At 33.7% G+C, this 21,949-nt stretch overlaps 2 protein-coding genes and 1 long non-coding RNA gene across 6 annotated transcripts in view; 2 read left to right on the top strand and 1 right to left on the bottom strand.

The window, feature by feature from the left end:
• The window catches only part of WDR49 (WD repeat domain 49), a 177,285-nt gene extending 174,645 nt beyond the window's left edge, over positions 1–2,640 (top strand). For 3 of the 4 annotated variants that reach the window (XM_054552952.2, XM_054552951.2, XM_054552953.2), the window contains one exon: positions 2,328–2,592. In XM_054552952.2, the coding sequence (XP_054408927.1) occupies positions 2,328–2,446 (119 nt within the window). In that variant the 3' untranslated portion in view covers positions 2,447–2,592. Of the gene's footprint in view, positions 1–2,327 lie in introns of all 4 variants that reach the window. The other variant, XM_024244755.3, reaches the window with a different exon arrangement.
• A 3,900-nt stretch (positions 2,641–6,540) lies between these two features.
• Positions 6,541–21,891, bottom strand: LOC129058712 (uncharacterized). The gene is made up of 5 exons (XR_008524017.2): positions 21,340–21,891; positions 14,153–14,271; positions 11,595–11,895; positions 10,187–10,268; positions 6,541–6,939 (listed from the first exon to the last, which is right to left on the bottom strand). It is a non-coding gene; the product is annotated as an uncharacterized LOC129058712 (long non-coding RNA).
• SERPINI2 (serpin family I member 2) overlaps positions 9,361–21,949 on the top strand; it is a 39,189-nt gene continuing 26,600 nt past the window's right edge. Inside the window, exons 1-4 of the mRNA XM_024244754.3 lie at positions 9,361–9,741; positions 14,064–14,294; positions 15,674–15,868; positions 15,949–16,141. Coding sequence (XP_024100522.1) covers positions 9,495–9,741; positions 14,064–14,294; positions 15,674–15,868; positions 15,949–16,141 — 866 coding nt within the window. The 5' untranslated portion in view covers positions 9,361–9,494. The remainder of the gene's footprint in view (positions 9,742–14,063; positions 14,295–15,673; positions 15,869–15,948; positions 16,142–21,949) is intronic.

Below are 21,949 nucleotides of genomic sequence, written 5' to 3'. Positions count from 1 at the left end.
TGTTCCTTCATAGAAGCAATTGTTGTTTTAATTTTTAAAATTTAATTTTTGTCAAAATGCTTGGTAACAATGTTTGTGCAATGGCAATATTTTTTGGTGGTGGCTCATGTATTGATTAGTTTTGCTCTTCTTTTTTCAATTTGATTGGTTTTAGTTTTTGCTTATATAAGTTTGTGTTCATGCTGTGTTCGTTTTAAAAGTTTCCTCTTTTAATTAATTAGCGTTAATGAGGTGGAATTTTTTTTTTTTTTTTTTACTTGAAATATGTAGTAAATCCTTGAGTAAGAGGCTGGGATGTGAGATCAGGGTATCCTTCAAGTTTTACAACCCGTGGGGACAGACTGCTTTAGCAAAAAATGACTCACGTGTGTGATACAGTTAGCCCTGCCTCATCTGTTTCACTGATCCAAACCAGGTCTCAGAGAGCTTCTGCGTCCAGCCATGTTCACCTCTTTTGAGCATTCATGTATATAAGGGATAAAGCATTTGTACTTCATGGTGATCCTGTAACTCCAGTGACTATCTTTTTCCTAGCACATTCTAAGATGCTGCTGCTGGCCTTCTTATACTCTCTATACTTTTCACTTTTTCTTGGGCAACTTTTGTCCTATCTCAGCTGTTTTGCTTCTTTATATTTTGTAAGCTGGAGATTACATCTCTCTTTGAGTTTTGCTTAAAGTAGAATTTATTTGCAAAGTTATTATCTCTCATTTTCCTGGTTGCTTTTATATAATTTCCGTGAGAAGAAGAGGAAAGATCTTGACTTTTGTAGCCAAGGTCTATATAACTTCCTCTCTACAGTATAGTTTATACTGGAAGTGGAAAGTTTTTGTTTCGTTTTGTGTTTAATCCAAATATATAAAGATGTCACTATACTGTAAAGTCATTCAATGTTTACTTTTTAAATTTCATATGCTTTGGTTGGTGTTTAAAGTGTTCCTAGGTCCAGCTCCAACTTTATTCCACTTTACTTTCTTTCACATATTTTATGCTTCTTTTAAATTGTACTGAATTATTCAGTTATTCCAATAGTAGTTATTATTTTTCCTTTTTTTTCCTTTCTTTTGTTTTTCTTTTAGACAGAATCTCTCTCTGTTGCTTGGGCTGGAGTGCGATGGCTTGATCTCGGCTCACTGCAAACTTTGCCTCCCGGGTTCAAGCAATTCTCCTACCTCAGCCTCCCAAGTAGCTGGCCTCCCGAGTAGCTGGGATTACAGTCGCCTGCCACCATGCCTGGCTTATTTTTTTGTATTTTTGGTAGAGACGGGGTTTCACTAAGTTGGCCAGGCTAGTCTCGAACTCCTGACCTCAGGCAATTCACCTGCCTCGGCCTCCCAAAGTGCTGGGATTATAGGCATGATCCACCATGCCCAGCCTATTTTTCCATTCTTTATTCACCTTGTTTCCTCTAGTTGACACTTCCTATCCAACCCTTGCCAATTCTTCCCCCTCTCCATGTTTCTTATTCTCAATTAAAGTCCTATCTGGAATTCAAGACCTACCTCAAATAAGTACCTAATTCTTAAAGCTTTTTAAAAAATCTTTATATATTGTTATAATATCTTTTACATGTTTATACACAATTTGCATTGCTTATATTCTCTTGGAATGATATCTTATTGTATATGATGTTTTGGTTATTTGGGTACTGCTTCTAGTTTCCGCCAATCGGAAGAAAGGTCGTGACTTAGTCATATTTGTGCCTCATTTATGCCTGAACACAGAACATTGTGTATAATAGACATTCAATAAGCATTTGTTTAAATAATAAAATTATGCAAAATGCCAAAATTATTTTCTAGAATGTATGGCACAGTTTCCTCCTACTTCTCACTGATGCGCAATGTAACCACTCATGGAAATAATTTGGTTATTTTTTTTCCCTAAAACCGCAAACCCCTATGGATGTGATTGTAGACGCGCTTGTTTATTCATGCAGACAGTCAAACTGTGTTTTGATTATTTTAATTGTCTGATTTCAATACAGAATAATTTTTTTGGCTCTTTATGTCTTGATAGCTGTTAAGTAGATTAAAAAACAAAAATGGAAAACAGGAACTTCTATAATCCTCTACCCTTAGAATGGTGGATTTCTATTAAGATACATGCATTAAAAGAACAAACTCTACCGAAATTTAACTTTTAGATGTAAATTGCAGTAAACAGAATAGCAGAAGCTTAGAGAAAGTTTTCCCAAATACACTCTGTGTTTTAGAAACAAAGATTTTTAGAAAAAGCAAAATTTGAGAATTTTCTCCCCACTATTTCATTTAAATAGGTCTCTTAACAAATATAATTTACTTGTGATTTTCCTCATCATTTTGTAGCTTTGAAAGCTGTATTTGATGAGAAAAACCTGTTTCCCAAGGAAATTCTGGATCATGAACGAAAAGCCAAGCAATTCTGCCAAGAAAAAAGTTGTGAAGTGAAGAAAAATAAGAAGTAATTACAATAGAAAAAACTTCACTGTTACATAAAGTACAGATATAAAATGCAGAAAAAGCATCAAGAATTCTGCTTTTTATTTTATTTTATATTTGAACTTCAGGAAGTTTTGTCTTCATGGGATAATTTAGTCCTGCTTTTATCTATCATCTGTCAATTTCTCTGTATTCTTAATAAAATAAATATTGAACTAAAGTGGGAGCAACATCTTGGTATTTATTCTCAAGAATTTTTATATAAAAACTTTATGATTCCAGAAAAAAGTTCTAACCAGTTGCCCTTCTGGTTCTTCCTATAGACAAACATTTTTTATCAATTTTCATTGTAAAACCTGCATTGAAATATATGAAAAGTACTGACACAGTAAATATCTACAAATGTGAATAAGAAAACTGTTTCCACTTTTTTACACTTTCTAGTAGTTTTTAAATGATTCTCATAATGGTGATTAGACCTTGTCAATAGCACCACTTCCTATTAATTCTTATTGGCTTTTATTCATTCTATAAACTTATTGGAAAATTACTGCATATGATCTACTTCAATAGTTCGTTATACTGTACTTTAAAATTGAATGCCATAGCACATCAAAGAGGTAATAGTCTTGAAAAAAAAATCAAAGGGCCTGGGGCTATGTAAAGGACCCACTCTATGTGGAAAGTCAAGTGGGAAATATTTGGTTCTGCAACTTACTGCCTCTGTTTTTTGACCCATTTTTATTTACAAATATAATCATCTTCCAGGCAATATTATTATTCTGCTTTATTTATTGTGTCCTATAGAAAGAATTGGTAAATTCATTTACATGACTATAATGACTTACTATATATTTATATTTTAAAGAGTGCTTTCAAAACCAGCTAAAGTTTAAAAAGAATTTTTTAATAACACACGTAGTAAAGGAAAATAATTTGCAATATGTAGGGGACCACTTGGTATAGCAACTGCAAATGTCCATTGTGTTTAAACCACACAATAATCATATGAATATATTAGCTTAGAGCTAAAATATGAGATGCGAATCTATTAGGAGAGTGCTCAATTATCAATGGCAGAGTTGGGATTGGAGCCCAGGTCTGTTTTACTCCCAAACCATGGTATTTGCCATTCATCATTCTGTTCACTTGCTTCTTATTAGTATAAAGCCAATGGAATGAATTCTAACACTAGACTTTCCAGCACCAGTGGAGCAAATATTTTGGTTTGGTGGAGAAGGCGGTGATGGAAAGATTTTCAGAAGAGAGCTGCCTATTCTAACTACATTTAAGTGTATTCTGAGTTAGGCATTATGACTTCTATTCATATCGCCTTTTCTCCTCATGGAATGAAAATTACATGCAGGAAAGATTGTAGGAGAAAAGTATATTTGTCTCTGTGTGTGTGTGCCTGTGTGTTTGTTGGGTGGTGTGATGATGTACGAGAAGTGTCCTTGTTTTAGAAAAATATAATAATAGAATGTTTAAGTATGATAGAAATTATGTTTTTAGCTTGCTATAAAATGATTCAGAAAATACTAATTATATGTATATATAAAATGTGTATATATACACACAGGTAACACATATACATATCTATATTTACATCTGTTTGTTTATTGGGAGGATAGATATATAGATGAAACACACACATGCGGTAGATGCTAACAATTGGGGAAACAGGAGGAGGTGGAGATAGCAGTTCTTTGAACTATATCTGCAACTTTTATGTAAATTTGAAAGTATTTCAAGGTACATTTTTTTAAAATATAAAAAGTTGCTTTTGAACAAAAAGATTGTTTGAGATTTTCAAGCAGACACTGGGTAACTGTCTCACAGGGATATTGCAAAGACTTCTTGCACTGGGTAGGAGGTTTGATTGGGTAATCCATCATTTCAAACTCAGAGCACATGATTTATGAATCATAGGTTGGTGATACTACAATGGAGTGAAATCTGAGCCACATTCCCAGAAATTTAATGGAATGTTAAGATGTTATAAAAGTAGAATGCGGGTACCAAATAATTTGCAATGGCTCTTTTCCCCACTGATCCATCCATCCCTCATGTAAGTATTGAAGGCATGTACAAGAGATTATTTTAGGTACCAGGTATTCACATATAAATAGAATGCACCTTTTCTACCCTCAGCGTTCTGAAGTGAAGCTATATAAAATGTAGTGGTTTATTAAGCCAATACTAAATGAGCCCACTGGCGTAAGTTGGAAATTCATAATTTGGCATATTTTTTCCAGGATAATTTGGGAATTCTTTTGCTAGATATACTTTACTTTTTACCCTTGAAGATAAGTTTGTTTGATGTGATAGCCTGAGGTAGTCTGGTTCATATAGACAGAACTTCTCTCTATAGCCTACTACATGTGCATGGTATTATGCTGTAACTCTAATTCCATCCTTAACATCAGGGCTTCTTCTGTTAGAGGAATTCAGAAGAGCTGTCTCATAAATATATTCAATGAGAAGAGAACTTTTAAAGGTATGAGACTTTCTTTCAGTATAACTGTTTCTAATAATTTGGAGAAAAAACACAAAAAGAAGAAAAAAGACAGTGTCTTTTTTTCTGTGTCTTACTCTTCCTTTGTAACTCACAGCATCTAATTTTCCAGGCAGGTAGCAGGATCTCACCTGTCAACTCTTAACAGAACTGAAGGCATTATGAACTGTTTCTCAAATTAACATTCAGATTCAATTACATATGATCCATTTTTCTATGGTAAAAGGAATTGGTCACATTAAAATAGGATATGTCATAATTTTCAATAGGCTACCTTGTTTGTATTACTTATATTTACACTAAATACAATTTAACATTTTCTCTTGTCCGAACATTTTCCTATTATCACTCAAAATTTAGGAACAATCTTGACCAAAAAAAATTGCCTGAAATGAGTCCATGCTTAAATGGAAGAATTAACTTTTAAGTTCTTTACTGATGAGGGCATTTGCTTATACATTTTTAAAGTTTGGAATTAAGTGCACTTTTACTTGAAAAAACTATAAAAGGATAAGAAAAATGATGAGATGATAACTGTAACCCCTTGCTGTGGTTTATATATATATTCCTAGCCTTATACTTTACAGTGGGACAGTAATGGCGGTCAACCTTCTACCAAGACACCTTGGCTCTCATTAATGAATAATTCTCCCCCCACCCCGATTTTCTAGGAGCAAAATAGAATTGTAGAACAAAGCGGTTTGGGAAAATGTTTTAAAAATTTGTGGTAATATTTTATGGACAATTGTATTGTCATCATTGTCTATTAAAAGAGTTTAAATCAGGGAGAATAAATTTATGGCTATTGCTTTTTACTCCTCAAGAGACAGGAAAATGAACATTCTGCCTGAACTGCTCTAATATAAGGTCCTTACAGAACAATTTCATTAAATGGTCTTAGTAGGACAGAGTGATGGTCTCTGCCATTGGTAGGAAAAGTAATGGCCTATTTCTGGATAAATCACATTGTGATCTGAGCAGTGTACAGACATAATAATGTGGTAGCCAAGGGTACTGGTGATATATGTTTGCTGGTGTCAGTAAATGGGTAGAAAAGCATTGATTGAATGATAGTCTTGACATTCAGACTTTATGTATTACAGTGTGAAGCAAGTAGAATGATGGTATTCTTGTGTTGCACAACTCTTTTTGGAAAATTATCTCTGTGTTAAGTTAAAGCTACACTAGAGTATGCTTATGTTAGAGTAGGTAATATTAGAATAAAACTCAAGATCTAGAAAACATTTGGAGATGCCTATATGGGTAATCAAAAATTTTAGTTAATTTGTAAATTATGGCCTATAATGATCTATTCTCAGGCCTATTTTTAAGTGATAGCCATGTTAGGACATGGAAAGATGTTAACAGGGTCCTCTGACAAGTTTTTAAAAATGAATTCCATTTAAGGCTATCTACACTCACTTTATTTCTTTTACATGAGTTTATCAGAAATAGTATTAAATTTGGGGATCAACAGATAGTTAATTAAAACTGGACTAAATTTTTTCTCTTCTCAAAGACTATAGATAAATAATACAATGTGCTTAATATCTGATTGCCATTGAGGTGATTGATTTGAACTTCAAAAATGAGATGAAACCCATTAAATTATGCAATTTTTTATTAATGACCTTTTTGCAAAGAAAATCATGTAGAGTTTTAAAAGCACATAAAGGTAACATCAATTTTTATCATCAAATTACCTATGGCTAATAGTATTATCCTGATATATTTTGGCAAATCCATTATCTTTTCTGCTGGCCTTTTTGCTCAAAATAAAGAACGTATTTCTTCAATATCCACTCTTTTTCTTAAGGATTCAAATGCACCTTATATCCACAGGAAACTCCTCTGACTATTGTATAATTTGATGAATGTTGAGAACTCTGTAAATGCAGCAGTAATTTGTCTCTGTATTCTGGACTTGATTTAGCTTTCTTCTTTTTCTCATAGGCATTCTGAAATATTTATAACAAAGTGCATTGGTAATCTGATGTGGGAGTCCTGTGAGAAACAAGAAGAACTAATTACTAGCAAATTTACAACTGCCAGCGCATCCTTTCACTTTCCGTGCAACTTTTAAAAGAAGCAAAATAATGGATAAAATAATAATATAAACTTAATAATTTTTAAAAATTCTATAATTGTTTTACTTCTCAATTCTTGCACATTTCATCAGTTGATCATTAACCTGATCGTGTTAGTTCTTAACACAAATGTAGTGAACACCTGCTTTGGTTCTAGAGGAATTAATCAAGCAATGTTCAAGATAAATGGAGTTGGCCTTGATCGCTCAGGTGTTTATGTACAAGGGTTTTCCCGCAAGCATATTTTAGTTGTAACATTCCAGTGAATAATCAGAAGCCAGTTTGGGGTAAGTACCTTAGAAATAAATAGCTTTTGAATAAGTATGTATGCAATAACATTGCCTATGAGTGTTTAGTAAAGTAAGGAATGGCATTTCAATTTACTTTGGTGTAAAAATCATTTGAATATATTTAATTAACTTATCACTTTTATTCTCCTTAAATGATTTCACTACAAATCAGAAGATCCAGTTCTTATAGGACTATTCATCAGGTTGTTTAGTTCAGCAGTACTTTGTGCTTTCTGATAAGATATGATCCAAAACCTGATGAGGTAAGTGAATTTTTAAAACCAATATTTGTCTGAGATTATAATTTATTAAGTGCTTAGAAATTTTCTAGAAAAAATGGATGTGGATGCTCAAATAATACAAATTTAATTATTAAGATTATTAATAATAATGAGAAGGAAACTCTAATACTGAGATTCTACCACAAAGAAAAAAATTACATTTTTAATAATACTGTTCATTATTCTAATATAAACCAAATACATAAAGCTATATCTAAGTATTTCCAGTTGATAACTTAAAGATACTAATAACATTTTGACTGCATATCTACAAACACATATTTTGGTCAGAAGTCTTCTGAGAAATTGAATATATTAGAAGATAATGATTCATAGACATTTATTTTGCATGTAAAACTTCTCTTACTCACTAGTTTTTAACTATTGTTGCACTCTCATTTACAAGCTCATATGCTAAATTAATCCCTAATGAAACATTTGCTTGATATTAATAGCATAGGTCTATATCTAAAGTTTACCAACACATTTTCTAACAATTGCTTTGGATTGTTTTTTGAGGTTTTTGTCTTTTGTCAATGTATATCTAAACAAATACAGTTTAACAAAATACATTGAAAGATAATTTGAAATATCTAAATAATGACTCCATAGTTTAATTTGGAAGGATATTTGACTATTAGTAATCTTTATATATAAATATAATTGTTCTTAGGGACTCCTACCATTTATGGTACCCTTAGTGATCTGCAAAACACTCTAGAAATGTAAGTCTCTGCTTAAGGCTGACAACACACTATTCTGAAGGCTTTCATCTTTATCCCTAATTAAGGGTTACTTCCTAGTAACTTACTGATGGATAAGTTTTTAAGGATTACTAACATGTATTGTTTATAAGGTAAAATTATTGTTACTAAAATTTATGAGGGCTTGGAGTCAGCATTCTACCAAATATCTGGTAATATTGCAAGACTAATTCTGCTTGAGATATAATCAAATGGTTGATTTCCTGCAATTTTAGTGGAGAGCACTTTAATAGGGCATTATTAGTCTTGTGAATTGTTTATGGTTTTTAATTGCTGCTACTCTTACATTTGTTAGTATTTTTGTCAATTCTTTGATATTATATTTCATTTTATTTATATTTATTTTTTCTTTTATAATTTCAACTTTTATTACAGATTAAGGTACATGTACAGGTTTGCTACATGGGTATATGGCCTGACACTAAGGTTTGGGGTATAAATGATCTCATCACCCAGGTAGTGAGCATAGTACTTTATTGTATCATTTATATTTGATTGCCATTTTGTTTCAAACTTTGCAGGTTTTCTGCATTGCATTTTTCTTCTTTTGGAAAAGCAGGAAGAGGGCTTTGGGTTATTTTGTCCTAAGAAATAAAGCATGAGGGAAACTGTAAAAAGTTAGCCAGATTACTCAGTTACTTTAGAATACATTAATTTTCTAATATTATAGGTCTAAAACCACACTGGAGTAAGTCTGTTTTTATTCCATTTCTTCCTCTTAATCTATAAATTACTGTAGAGTAGACTGCACAGAAGGTTTACCTGATGTCAGAGTTACAGTTATCCCACTTAAAAACCATGAGAAAAGATAGAAAAAAACTATTGTATAACTATTTGGAGATATCATTGCCATTGATAACATTCCAACACTGTAGTGTCTTTTTTGATTTTTGCCACAAAACTACAAGTTTATTTTCTACTGGTTCTTGAAGATATGTAAGAAATACCATTAACACATGAACTACTTTTCTAAATAGATGATACTTAGAAATCTAATTGGATAGAGTTCACTTGTGGTAGTAAGTTCTATTAAGATAGAAAGCCTCAATAGGTAGAAAGTTTTCTGTTGAGCTCTCTATGGAAAACTCTGTTTTGAAAATGAATACATTTTGATTTAGACAATACAGAGAAGTCAAAATGGACACAATCTTCTTGTGGAGTCTTCTATTGCTGTTTTTTGGAAGTCAAGCCTCAAGATGCTCAGCTCAAAAAAATACCGAATTTGCAGTGGATCTTTATCAAGAGGTTTCCTTATCTCATAAGGACAACATTATATTTTCACCCCTTGGAATAACTTTGGTTCTTGAGATGGTACAACTGGGAGCCAAAGGAAAAGCACAGCAGCAGATAAGACAAACTTTAAAACAACAGGAAACCTCAGCTGGTGAGACTCTTACATCTCCTTACTTACACTGGATAAGATATGGACACATTCATTTTTTAATATTAGAAGTTCAGGATAAAGAAACTTTAATAAGTGAAAATGTAATGAAAAGTACAAAATTGTAATAAAATGGAGAATTGTAAATGTAATTTTCATTCATTTATAATTAATTCCTTTAAAAGGTTACAAAAATTATTAAGAAATTGACATATATATAAACGTAAAATTAAGTAAATATTTGTACATTTTCTTTTAGTTTGTTTTAGCCAGTTTTAATTACTTGAGATTATATTGAGCGTGCATGTGTGTGTGTGTGTGTATGTACATACTCATAAAATATACATCTATACACATACATATTCTTCCACTATCACTATGTTGTGATCATTTTCCCATGTCATGGAACTGATTCAAAATATGATTTTTAATTACTGTATCTTATTACCTCTTATAGAAATACCATTACTTATTTAGCCTTTCTTCAGTAGGTTGTTTCCAACATTTCTCTTAAAAAAAATGCACCTCATCTGTAACGAGACCAAGAAAAAACATGAATTTGTTCATTTTAAGAGCTTATTTGTTACTAGTTTTAAAAGGAAAATGGGAAAAAAAGGATTTAAATAATCAGAGGCCTTTGTGCTTGTGAATGATGATTGTTTTGTTGGAGTCTCCTCATGGTCTGTCTGGGATAGTGTCTATCCCTCTTACTGGGATACTGTGCTTTTGTGCTGGTATCCCATTTGAAAGAATTGTTGCTCGGCTGGTGTGGTGGCTCACACCTGTAATCTCAGCAGTTTGGGAGGCTGAGGCGGGTGGTGGGTGGATCACTTGAGGTCAGGAGTTCGAGACTAGGTTGGCCAATGTGGTGAAACCCTGTCTCTACTAAAAATACAAAAATTTGCAGGGCATGGTGGCATGTGCCTATAGTCACAGCTACTCAAGAGGCTGAGGCAGGAGAAGTGCTTGAACCCAGGAGGCGGAGGTTGCAGTGAGCTGAGATCGTGCCACTACACTCCAGCCAGGGCAACTCCAGCCATGGCAAAAAAAAAAAAAAAAAAAAAGAAAAGTTGTTGCTGCTCATCTCCTTAGCTATCTCATGCTCTCAGTTTCTATAGTTGTTTTAATTTTCAGCTTTTGGATTACTCTGAGATACTGCGTTCTAAATACAGATTTTTGATTTGGGAATTTAGTTGCTACAACTATAATTTCAGTGTATTTTTCTTATCACAGAGTAGCAGTATTTAGAAATTTGCTTTCCTGAAAATACTATTTACAGGATTTTATTTGCTTCCTTTTAAATAAAGACAATTTTGTACAGAAAAGAAGTTGGTGATAGTGAAGTGAATTGTAAGAATTTTTCTTTGCAAATAGTGCATACTGAAGCCAATGTATTTCAGAGTTAGCCTCGATTAATTTCAGCAAATCCTACTACACCACTCCCAGAAACATTTATATCACATGCTGTAGCTTTGAAAAAGTAATACAATATTTGTGAAGATACATAAATTAGAGTCTGTGAAAACAAAATTACTTTAAATGGATAAATCATATAGAGAAACACAGAAGTTTTAACAAGTGTGAATTGTGAACATGATAAAGTAATAGTAATAACGCACTATCAAAAATATAGATAGCATATCAGCCACTGTTTCATGTGCTTAATATATATTCTCTCATTTAATATTTATAATTACTTTGTTAAGTAAACAACCTCATAATAAACCTGAGAAAACTGAGGCAAAGAAAGGTTACATAATTTGCTCAGTGCTAATTCCTACAATAATTCAGTGAGGATTAAGAATATAAGAGCAATGTATTCTCACTAATATATTAATAAGAATATTAATTCTCACATATTATGTAAGGCTCTCAGGGTCCTCAGTTCTCCTTCTTTACTTCATTGTCAAAACATCTGCTCTGAATTTACGTCCTCCATTTTGCTGATCATCTGTTAATACTCCCTTTTGCTTTACCTCTGATAATGCTGATGATGAATCAAGGCTAAATTGAATGTGCTTCTTTTTTCCACAGGGTTTTGAAAAGAGAACTGGGCATGAATTCCTGTCCCAGTTCTGCAACTAAATGACCCTGTGATTTCGCACAAGTCGTGTCACTTGTGAAGCTTTTTAATTTCTCTGGGCCTCAGATTCCTCACTGTAAAAAGAAAAGTTGAGGTTAGGTAATTTATTTGGACCTTTTGGCTGAAATAATCTATAATTCTATGACTACATTTGTTTTCATCTTTGGATCTCCCATATGCACACAAAATTGGCTTTTAGACTTTTACTAGCAGAAGAGAACATGCACTGAATTTTAGAACATCTTCTGGAGGTCTGGTACAATCAAATCAAGAGCCACATTCACCCATGACCTGTGGGTTATCCATGGCTCTATTTTAGAAAATGAAATAAACTTGTTCTCATTACTTATTAGGAGATATATAATTTTTGATCTGTGCTAAAAATGTCATTAATCTAGAAACCAAATAAAATTTATAGGGCAGATAATGTTATATTCTTCTCCAAACTCGTACTACTTGGTGACATTTTTTTCAGTGACCTCTGAGTTCAACAATTTATCAAAGGGCAGCTGTTTGTCACGTAGACTTAGACCTTAAGTACATGACATAAATCTATTTGCTTTGACAAATGATTTGGAACTACTTTTTCTCCCTTTCTCTCTTTTTTTCATTCCTTTAAAGATGTTCATGTATTTCAGATTTCTGAAAATTAGTTTCAGATTCTGTCACTTCATTTCTGACCTTAATTAATTCTTTTGGAAAAGCTCTTGTGTCTTTACTCAGAAAGCCTTTTCTGTAGCCTCCCAGCTATTGAGATATTTGTTTCAGGCTTCAGATAGCAATAAATGGTTACCTCTGAAATCATTACATAAATAAGTAAAATGGCTTAACTTTCTTCCCTTTCTTATGTAAGGAATTTCAGGGTTATAAAGAATTACTGAAATTCTTCAGATCTAATCATATGGAGTAAGTTTTTTTATATCTGAAATTGTTTATACCTGTATCTATATACCAGTGAACAGAGAATCCTGGAGTTTGAAATATAATGCAGTATACTTCATAGAGCCTCCTGTGAGGTTGTGAGAACGCCAGGCCAAAAAGGCAAGTAGGGACTGAAATGTAGCCTCTGTAACCCAGCTGGACAAGATGAGAGGCCATGGAGCTGCCCAGCCCCCAGAGAGGGAACTATTTTTGTTTGCACAAAGGTGCCCTATGGGCTGCTAGCTTTCTGATTTAAAAAAAAAATGTATTTACACAAGCTTAGGTACACACACACACATCCTCCTTATTTCCAATAGAAAGCTAGTAGTAAGTCCCTCTTAGTAATACCCGGTTTTCTTGAATAAAGATTAATTGAATATATCAATTTTAGGTTATGAAAGTGGCATTTGCAGTATTTAACTGAAAATATAATGAAGGCCCAGAAAGAACCTATTTGAAATACAGTTACAAGACTTAATGATTGAGTTCTAAGATTAAGCCAGAAGGAAATGAAAACTGTTGGTACACTTTCACAATGAACAGGAAGCTAGTGAACCAAATATCAGGGTAGAGTTCTCTCATACGCATATATAGCTTCCGGACAACACTGCAGTCAGAACAGTCCAAAAATAAATAATAGGCCTAAAGTGATTCTTTTAGTTGACTCTGACTTATTTTGGCTAGTGGTTAGAGTTAAAATGGTTAAAGATTTTTATTGTTGATGTCGACAGCCAAAGTATATAAATTCATGAACTTGTAGAAATAGACAATTCTGATTCTTATGCATCTCTAGAGATGATTACAGAGGTTGCCTTGTAAAATTTAAAACCTGTACAGGTGCAGTTGCTTATAAGAGAACAATTTTTTCTTCAGCTGAAATAAAAGTAATATTGAAAAGGATTGCTCATCACTGTCATGCCCCCATCAGCATTCATTAGCATTCCCTTTTCATAGGTATCACATGCTCACGTTATGCAAAGAATAAGATTCTAAACATAAATTTCAATAACTAAAAATGAGCTAAATGTGACTATCAAGAGGGACTTTCCTTCAGCTTCTATAAATGCATATTCTTGTTTTTGACAAATTTCAAATTTACATGGACATTCTTTTTTCTACATAAAAGTTGATTTCTCTACAAAATGCATGTTTTACAGGAGATACATCCTTAAAATATTTATACTAACTTTGAAGGGATTGTTAGTTATACCTAAGGGTGCAAAAAACGGTGATATGAATCAGAGGACTTAGATAGCAAAGCTGAAAAGCTGTTGTTTTTATGTTGTTCAATATGCCAATATACATTAAAATTATTTTCTAGGGGAAGAATTTTTTGTACTGAAGTCATTTTTCTCTGCCATCTCAGAGAAAAAACAAGAATTTACATTTAATCTTGCCAATGCCCTCTACCTTCAAGAAGGATTCACTGTGAAAGAACAGTATCTCCATGGCAACAAGGAATTTTTTCAGAGTGCTATAAAACTGGTGGATTTTCAAGATGCAAAGCCTTGTGCAGAGATGATAAGTACCTGGGTAGAAACAAAAACAGATGGTAAAGTTTCCCATTTTCATAAAATTATTATTTGCCATTGTATTCACGGTTTTTGATATCCTAAAGTAAAGAATGGCTGAATATTTTCCTACTGCAGTATGGATCAGAGGAATCAAATATCCTATTTCATTTCATAGTTATTTAAATTAATATTAAATTGTAAAACTGGAAAGAAATTATAAGCTGCTTTGAAAAGTATACTGATTCTTTTATTTTCTTTTGAGAGATACCTGCTTATAGAATTTTTAATGAAATAATTTTAATAATAATTTTTGTTAAAACATAGATTTTTCAGGTATAAAAGCAGAAATAATCTCTTTGACCAGGTAGAAGTTAAATCTGTCAATCCCAAATGTCTTCTTTCCCACAGATGCTGAAAATGATTAACATATTTTAGTTGAATGTGCTAATATTTAATAATAAATGTTAATATTTCTATCATAAACATGGTAGTCTAAATGCAAGCTAGCAAAAAATTTCATAGTTGACTGCAGAGAGATATAGTAAATTCAAATTCATACAAATCTGCGTTGAAATCTTGGAAAGTTATAAGCTATGCTCCATTTAAAATGAGGATATTATTAAAACATTTCAGAATTCTTTGGAGTTTTAATAATAATGTATGTGAAGTGACAAGCATATACCAAACCCTCAATTAATAGTACTTTGTTTCTTTATTTAATCAGCTATGAAAAATGTGATGTTATAAGACATATGCCTTATAGGAAGCCTTATATGGGAAAGCATAAGTTGAAAGTGTGAGATAAGCGTGGTGAGCCATGTTCACAGCTGTAGGAAATGAGGACATCACTAGACAGCTCCATGGCACCCAGTCATGCCTATTTCTCATAACTTGGAAAAACTCACTGGACATAGAAATAGGAGACCAGTTATTTGGAGGAAAAGAATCATATTATACTAATATCCTCCATTCTTTTCCCTTTCCAATGGTCAGTGGACGCAGCTGTCAGAATGGCAAGTTTGGGTGTACCATTAACTTGCTTATGATGACTGACATTTTAGAAGACCTTGAAATAGATGGAATAATACTGGTAAATATGGAAGAAGAAATATTTTTATTCTTTATGTCTGACATACAATGGTTACAAATGATCTTATTGGAGAGTCTAGGTATATCCAAGTTTGCCTAAAACAGTCTCATATTTCTAATTTCATAGTGAAATTCCATTTGCACCTGTTTCTTCATGAAATATTTAACAGCAATCCCGTCTATTCTCAAAATTACCATATTTAGATGGTAACATGCCCTATCCAAAACTGATCTGCAAAAGACACTTTTGCTTTAATTCTATTCAAAGCAATTCCACTGAATCACTATTGCACATTTCTTCTTACCTCCTCCTCCACCCACTTCCTAGGAAAAATTAAAGACATGTTTTCAGGGGAAGAATTTGGCCCTCTGACTCGGCTTGTCCTGGTGAATGCTATTTATTTCAAAGGAGATTGGAAACAGAAATTCAGAAAAGAGGACACACAGCTGATAAATTTTACTAAGAAAAATGGTTCAACTGTCAAAATTCCAATGATGAAGGCTCTTCTGAGAACAAAATATGGTAATGTGAGAAACCACAGTTCCTAAGCATAGTCTTGAGAATTGCCAAGTATATTTGATATTTTATTTTGTCTATTCCAGGTTATTTTTCTGAATCTTCGGTGAACTACCAAGTTTTAGAATTGTCTTATAAAAGTGATGAATTTAGCTTAATTATCATACTTCCTGCAGAAGGTATGGATATAGAAGAAGTGGAAAAACTAATTACTGCTCAACAAATCCTAAAATGGCTCTCTGAGATGCAAGAAGAGGAAGTAGAAATAAGCCTACCTAGGTTGGTGATGTTATTTTATTATACTAGTTCTTACGTTTCCACTTACGTAGGAATTTGAGCAGTCAGCTGAAAGGTAACAAATACTTGAAAAGTCTATTGACACAAATGAAAATACAAATGTATCTGGAAATTTTACTCTACTTTTGGATACTGAAGCAGGGCTTACCTGTGCTAGCATTGCTTTACCATGAGAAGAACTGAATTTAAGTGCTTAGTTTTCTCTCTAAAAGATAAGTAAATGTCTTAAAATTAGAATGTTGGGATTAGAAGGAATTATTGTCTTTTTATTATGCTAATTTATCTTTCTCCACTTTTTTCCTGATTGGAATTTTTAATATTTATCTCTTATTAAGAAAAAAATAATTATAATGGTATGTTTTACACAATTGAAAGATATGTTATATCACTTTGACAGACAGTGCTCTAACAATCATTGAATTGTAAACAGAATCCTATAGTCAATTTTAGGTAGTTAGTACAAAATGGAAATTGCAAAGGATTATCTCAGGAAGCAATAATTATGAACTAAATTTTTAACATCATGCTTCTAAGAGACAGGAGAAACTTCAAAGAGAAAGGTGTGCCCAAATGACTCAATTCACACTCTACCCAAACTTTTAAAAAGAGATTTATGTGTAATTTATATACTGTCGTTTTATTTCTAAATTTCCTTTCAAACTCATCAAGCCCCAAATGTTTTGTGCTCCCCTGTTTCTGGCCATTGGTCTCCTAAACCTCTTGGTTTTTACTCCCTTTTCCACTCAGCCAGGATCTAGTCATTAGTTATTTCAGTCATGGTCTCAGTAACATTTTTAATGTTTTTGTCTCCTTTATCCCTTTCCTAATTCTCTTCTCAACTATCCTCAATTCTGAGTCCACTCAACAAGCCACTCCTGGCCAGGCATAGAGGCTCATGATTGTAATCCCAGCACTTTGGGAGGTTGAGGCGGGCAGATCATCTGAGGTCAGGAGTTCGAGACCAGACTGGCCAATGTGGTGAAATTCTGTCTTTACTAAAAACACAAAAATTAGCTGGGCATGGTAGCGGGTGCCTGTAATCCCAGCTACTTGGGAGGCTGAGGCAAGAGAATCAGTTGAACCTGGGAGGTAGAGGTTTACAGTGAGCTGAGACTGCGCCACTGCACTCCAGCCTGGCAACAGAGTGAGCCCCAGTATAAAAAAAAAGAAAAAAAGCCACTCCTGTTCTTCAACTACTGCAACTACTGCAACTGTTGATTTTGTTGGAGCAAAAACCTGGAAAGGAGTCACCTCTGGCCTTACCAAGACTAGAGCTCAGCACTCCTTGCTTACTCTTGAGAACCTTCTTTATTCCTACCCACACTATACCAGAACATTACTTCTCTCCTTCACTTACTACTCTAGGTTGATTTCTCTTACTTCCAACAAGTGTGCCAGTCTCCTATATCCTAAAGAAAACCTATCATCAGGTAAACTTTCTCCTCTCTATTTATAGAAATCACCTCAAAATTTATGTAAATCTTTATTAATCTTCTCTTTCTTTACCTTCTTTGATATTGTGGAGAAAGAAGTATCCTCTACTTCTCTCATCCTAACTCTGGGATCTTGATCAAAGTATTATTAACCATCCCTTTTTTTCTGGAAAAGCTTTCTTCCTTTAGTCTCCAGGACACTACTGACTTATTTCTTTCTCTCTGGAAATTTTCCCTGCTCCTTGGCTTACTTCTATTTTGTTTCTGTTCCCAAGCAAAAATGTTTATCAGAGTTTCATCTTCAGAATTTTCCTCTTCTTACTCTCTCTCAGAAATATCACCTGTTATTCTGGTTTTTAAAATCTGAGTCTCTACCCCCAACTTCTCTTTCATTTCCCAGCCATTTGAATATCTCTACTTGATATTATTCTTTTTTCAAAGAATATATTTTTTTAGCACCTACTGTGCCAAACACTGGGGTATAATGGTGTGTATGACAGATGGTGTACCTTCTATAATGAAATAATCTTTTTGAAATTAAATTGTTTATTTTCAAATTTACATCTCTTAGCTTTGAAATGATCACTTTCTTGGAGACAAAAAAAAATTACTGAGTTTGAAAACTGTCTGTGACATGTACCACCAGTGGGGTCTCAGGAGAGTCACTTGACCATTTTGAGTTGTGGTTTTATCAGTATAAAATGTGGATAATGATACTTATTGCCAGATTTTTCAGTCTAAATAATAATGCATAAGCCCCAACCTCAACTGACAAGAAGAAATACAGGCTTTCACCAAAATTTCCTTTGACAGCATTTTTAGGAATCCTTAGAGGAAAGTTTCACAGTCCAAAAATCTGTCCAAGCTGTCACAGTGTAGACAACTTCGAACTGTTTGGCCTTATTCTCAGCATCTCCACTCCAGGGCCACACTTCCCATACAACTATTCCCACAGTGTAGACAACTTTGAACGTTTGGCCTTATTATCAGCATCTCCACTCCAGGGCCACACTCCACACTTCCCATACTACTCCCACAGTGTAGACACAGACTTCTCTCTTAATTCTTTCAAGCACAACTGTTAGGGGTTGAATTGCATCCCCCCCATCCAAATTCATATGGTGAAGTTCTAACCAGTAACTCAGAATGTTGCCTTATTTGGAGACAAGATTTTTACAGAGTAATGAAAGTTAGGTCATTAGGCTGGGCTCTAATCCAACATGACTGTTGTCATCTAAAAAGGAAAATTTAGACAGAGATATACATGGAAGGAAGATGATGTGAAGAGACACAGAGAAAAAATGGCCATCTACAAATCAACAAGAGAGGCATAGAACAAATTTTTCCCTTATGGCCTTCTGAAGAATCCAACACTGCTGACATCTTGATTTAAGACCTCTAGCCTCTGCAACTGTGAGACAATCTATTTGTTATTTAAGATACCCAGCTTGTAGTACTTAGTTATGGCAGCCCTAGCAAACTAACACAAGAAGAACAACTTCAATGTTTAAGCAAATTTTCCTGAAATCTTGGTGATAGTGAAAGGGACTTACAACATAGCAAGTAATTTAAAACCAGGTACCAATCATGATAGTTCCCTGAGTGTAGACTATTTCTTGTACCAAATAGTCTCCTTCTGTCCGTTGTTATACTTAGCCTACAATTGCAATGGTGCTAGCACCCACCTTCACCTAAAAGAGTTATCTTTATACCTCCCTCCTATTCAGCATTCAGAGTCCTCCAACATTTCCCAGTATAAAGAGAAGGTGACCCAGATTTTCTTCCATGCTTTCTAAGGCCAGCTTCCCAGTTGTGACAAGAATCTATAGTTGCCAGATGTGGTGGTTTATGCCTGTAATCCCAGCACTTTGGGAGGCCAAGGCAGGAGGATCTCTTGAGCCCAGGAGTTCAAGACCAGCAGGAGCAACAAAGAAAGACCCTGTCTTTAGAAAATAAAAAAAATTAAAAAACATTAGTTGGACATGGTGGTGTGTGCCTGTAGTCCCAGCTACTGTGGAGGATAAGGCAGGAGGATCACTTGAGCCCATGTGTTCGAGGCTTCAGTGAGCTGTGATCCTGCCACTGCACTCCAGCCTGGGCAGCAAAGCGAGACCCTATTTCCAAAAAAAAAAATAAAAGCATCTATAGCAGGAGATTGCAGTGAAAACAATGTTTTCATATCATATAAAATAGCTTACGCCCTCGTCATCTCAAACTTCCCCATCTCCATCCCACTGGTTCTACTTGCAAAATGAAAAAGCTCATTGTATTGCTTTCCCCAAACAAAAGAACAATTTGCCTTAAAAACTGAATTTGAATCTTCATTTTTATAGAAACAAAAACAATAGTTGGCAGTTGTATTCCCCTTTTCCATACAAATTCCAGCCACCAATGATATTTAAAAACTTGGCAGTTTCAGTTACAGTATCTCATTACATACTCCTATTCATAGCACAATGTCTGGCAACTAGAAGGTGCTAAATAAATGACGGCTTTATTTTATTTTTTTCTTTGTTAAGAAGATCACTGCCCAGACAGTACCAAACTAGAAACATTGTCTTCTCTGAGTTCTCAGACTCCGCTCCTTTCTCTTCTGTGTGGCAGGCCCTTCTCTGTGGTGTCTGACCAATAAGTTCCCATTAATCCTCCATGGTTTCCCTTGAAGTTATCGCACCCAAACATGCCTAGTTAGAGTGAACCATTCCTTATCTATATTTCTAGAACACTTCCAAAAAATTCACATCATAGCACTTATTACATTGCACTTTTATTTCTTGCTCACATTCCTGTCTGTCCTATTAAAATGTGATTTCTGGGACAGCGGGTTAGGTCTTGTTCATTTTAGTTTCTGTTGTTCCTAGCACGCTTCCTGGTATATAGTATGTGCTAAATGAGTATTATTGAATTAAATTACACAAATATTTTCAAGGAAAGAAATTCTATATCATTTCTCTTTATTTAATTTTAAATATCTTAAAAACCAGAATTCAACTTTCCGGTCACTCTAATTTATTCTCTTTGAGGACCCTGATGAAGCTTTCCCTCCTTTCCATACATATAGCATCATGAAAAATAGGACATTAGCCATTTACTTCAAAACTTCTGTCTAGAGAAGGAATAGTGAGATTTTTTTTTTCTAAATTCAGAGGACAGAAATTTGTTATTGTTTAATCACCTAATACAGCATTACATATAAAATGCATTCTTTTTTTACTAAATTAATGTTTTCTGATTTGTTAAAGGAACAATTTGCTATGTATTTAGTTCATTAACAATTTTAACTTATCAGAACCCGTTTATGAATTAAGTTTCCTGAGCACCAAAATCATGGATTAAAAGTTCTGAAATACATTTCTCCCAAAAGGAACAATTTCCTCACAACAGAAAAATACCCATTTAAAATATGCGTTTGGTAGAGAAGAGAGAAAACGATGTAGGCTCAATAAATGTTTGGGGTAGACTGGCAGATTTATATTTTATTACTGAATGCTGTGGTTCTTTTACATCTGAATAAATGTGAAATGGTTTTCAAACTGATAACTAAGTATTTAGATAAAATTGGAACAGCTTAATCAACTTCATTAATTTCCTAGAGCTGCTATAACAGCACAACACACCAGAGTAGGTGGCTTAGAACAACACAAATTGATTCTCTCACAGTCTGGAGGCTAAATGTCAAAATCAAGGTGTCAGCACAACATGCTCTCACTGAGACCGTTAGGAGAATCCTTCCTTGCCTCTTCCTACCTTCTGGTAATGGCTGGAAGTCCTTGGTTTTCCTCTACTTATAGATAAATCGCTCCAATTATTTCTTCTGTTGTCATGTAGCCATCTGTCTTCGTGTGGTGTTCTCATATCTTATAAGGACACCAATCATATTGGATTAAGGCCCATTCCTATTTCCAAGTAAGGTGACATTAAAAGATACTGGGGGTTAGGGCTTCAACACATGAATTTGGGAAAGGGGGTATAAACAATTCAACCCGTAACACCAACTGTAATAAATTCTATATTGTTGTAAAACAAAATATCTCTTTGGTAGCAAAGTTAGTATATGCCAAAAAAAAAAAAAAACACCCATAAGAATGTTTATATTTAAGCTACAGTAGAAAGGAGCATGTGAGTGACTATTTATAGTTACTGCTTAAGAAATACTTCTCCTTCCCCTCTTTTGTGTATAACTAGTTTAGAATTGAGGCCAATAAGATATCATCGAAAAATACTCAAGTACTTTCCATTATTTATTATCTGTAATATACCAGATATATAATTTTGGACATCATCCTGCAGTTGAATGTTAGCTAAAATAATCATATTACTTTGTCTAAATGTAGTATGAGATCCTTTAAATATTTTA

The sequence above is a fragment of the Pongo abelii genome, chromosome 2 (genome assembly GCF_028885655.2).
Source record: "Pongo abelii isolate AG06213 chromosome 2, NHGRI_mPonAbe1-v2.0_pri, whole genome shotgun sequence".
In the NCBI taxonomy this organism is placed as follows: Eukaryota; Metazoa; Chordata; class Mammalia; order Primates; family Hominidae; genus Pongo; species Pongo abelii.
This window is presented reverse-complemented; position numbering and strand designations above follow the sequence as displayed.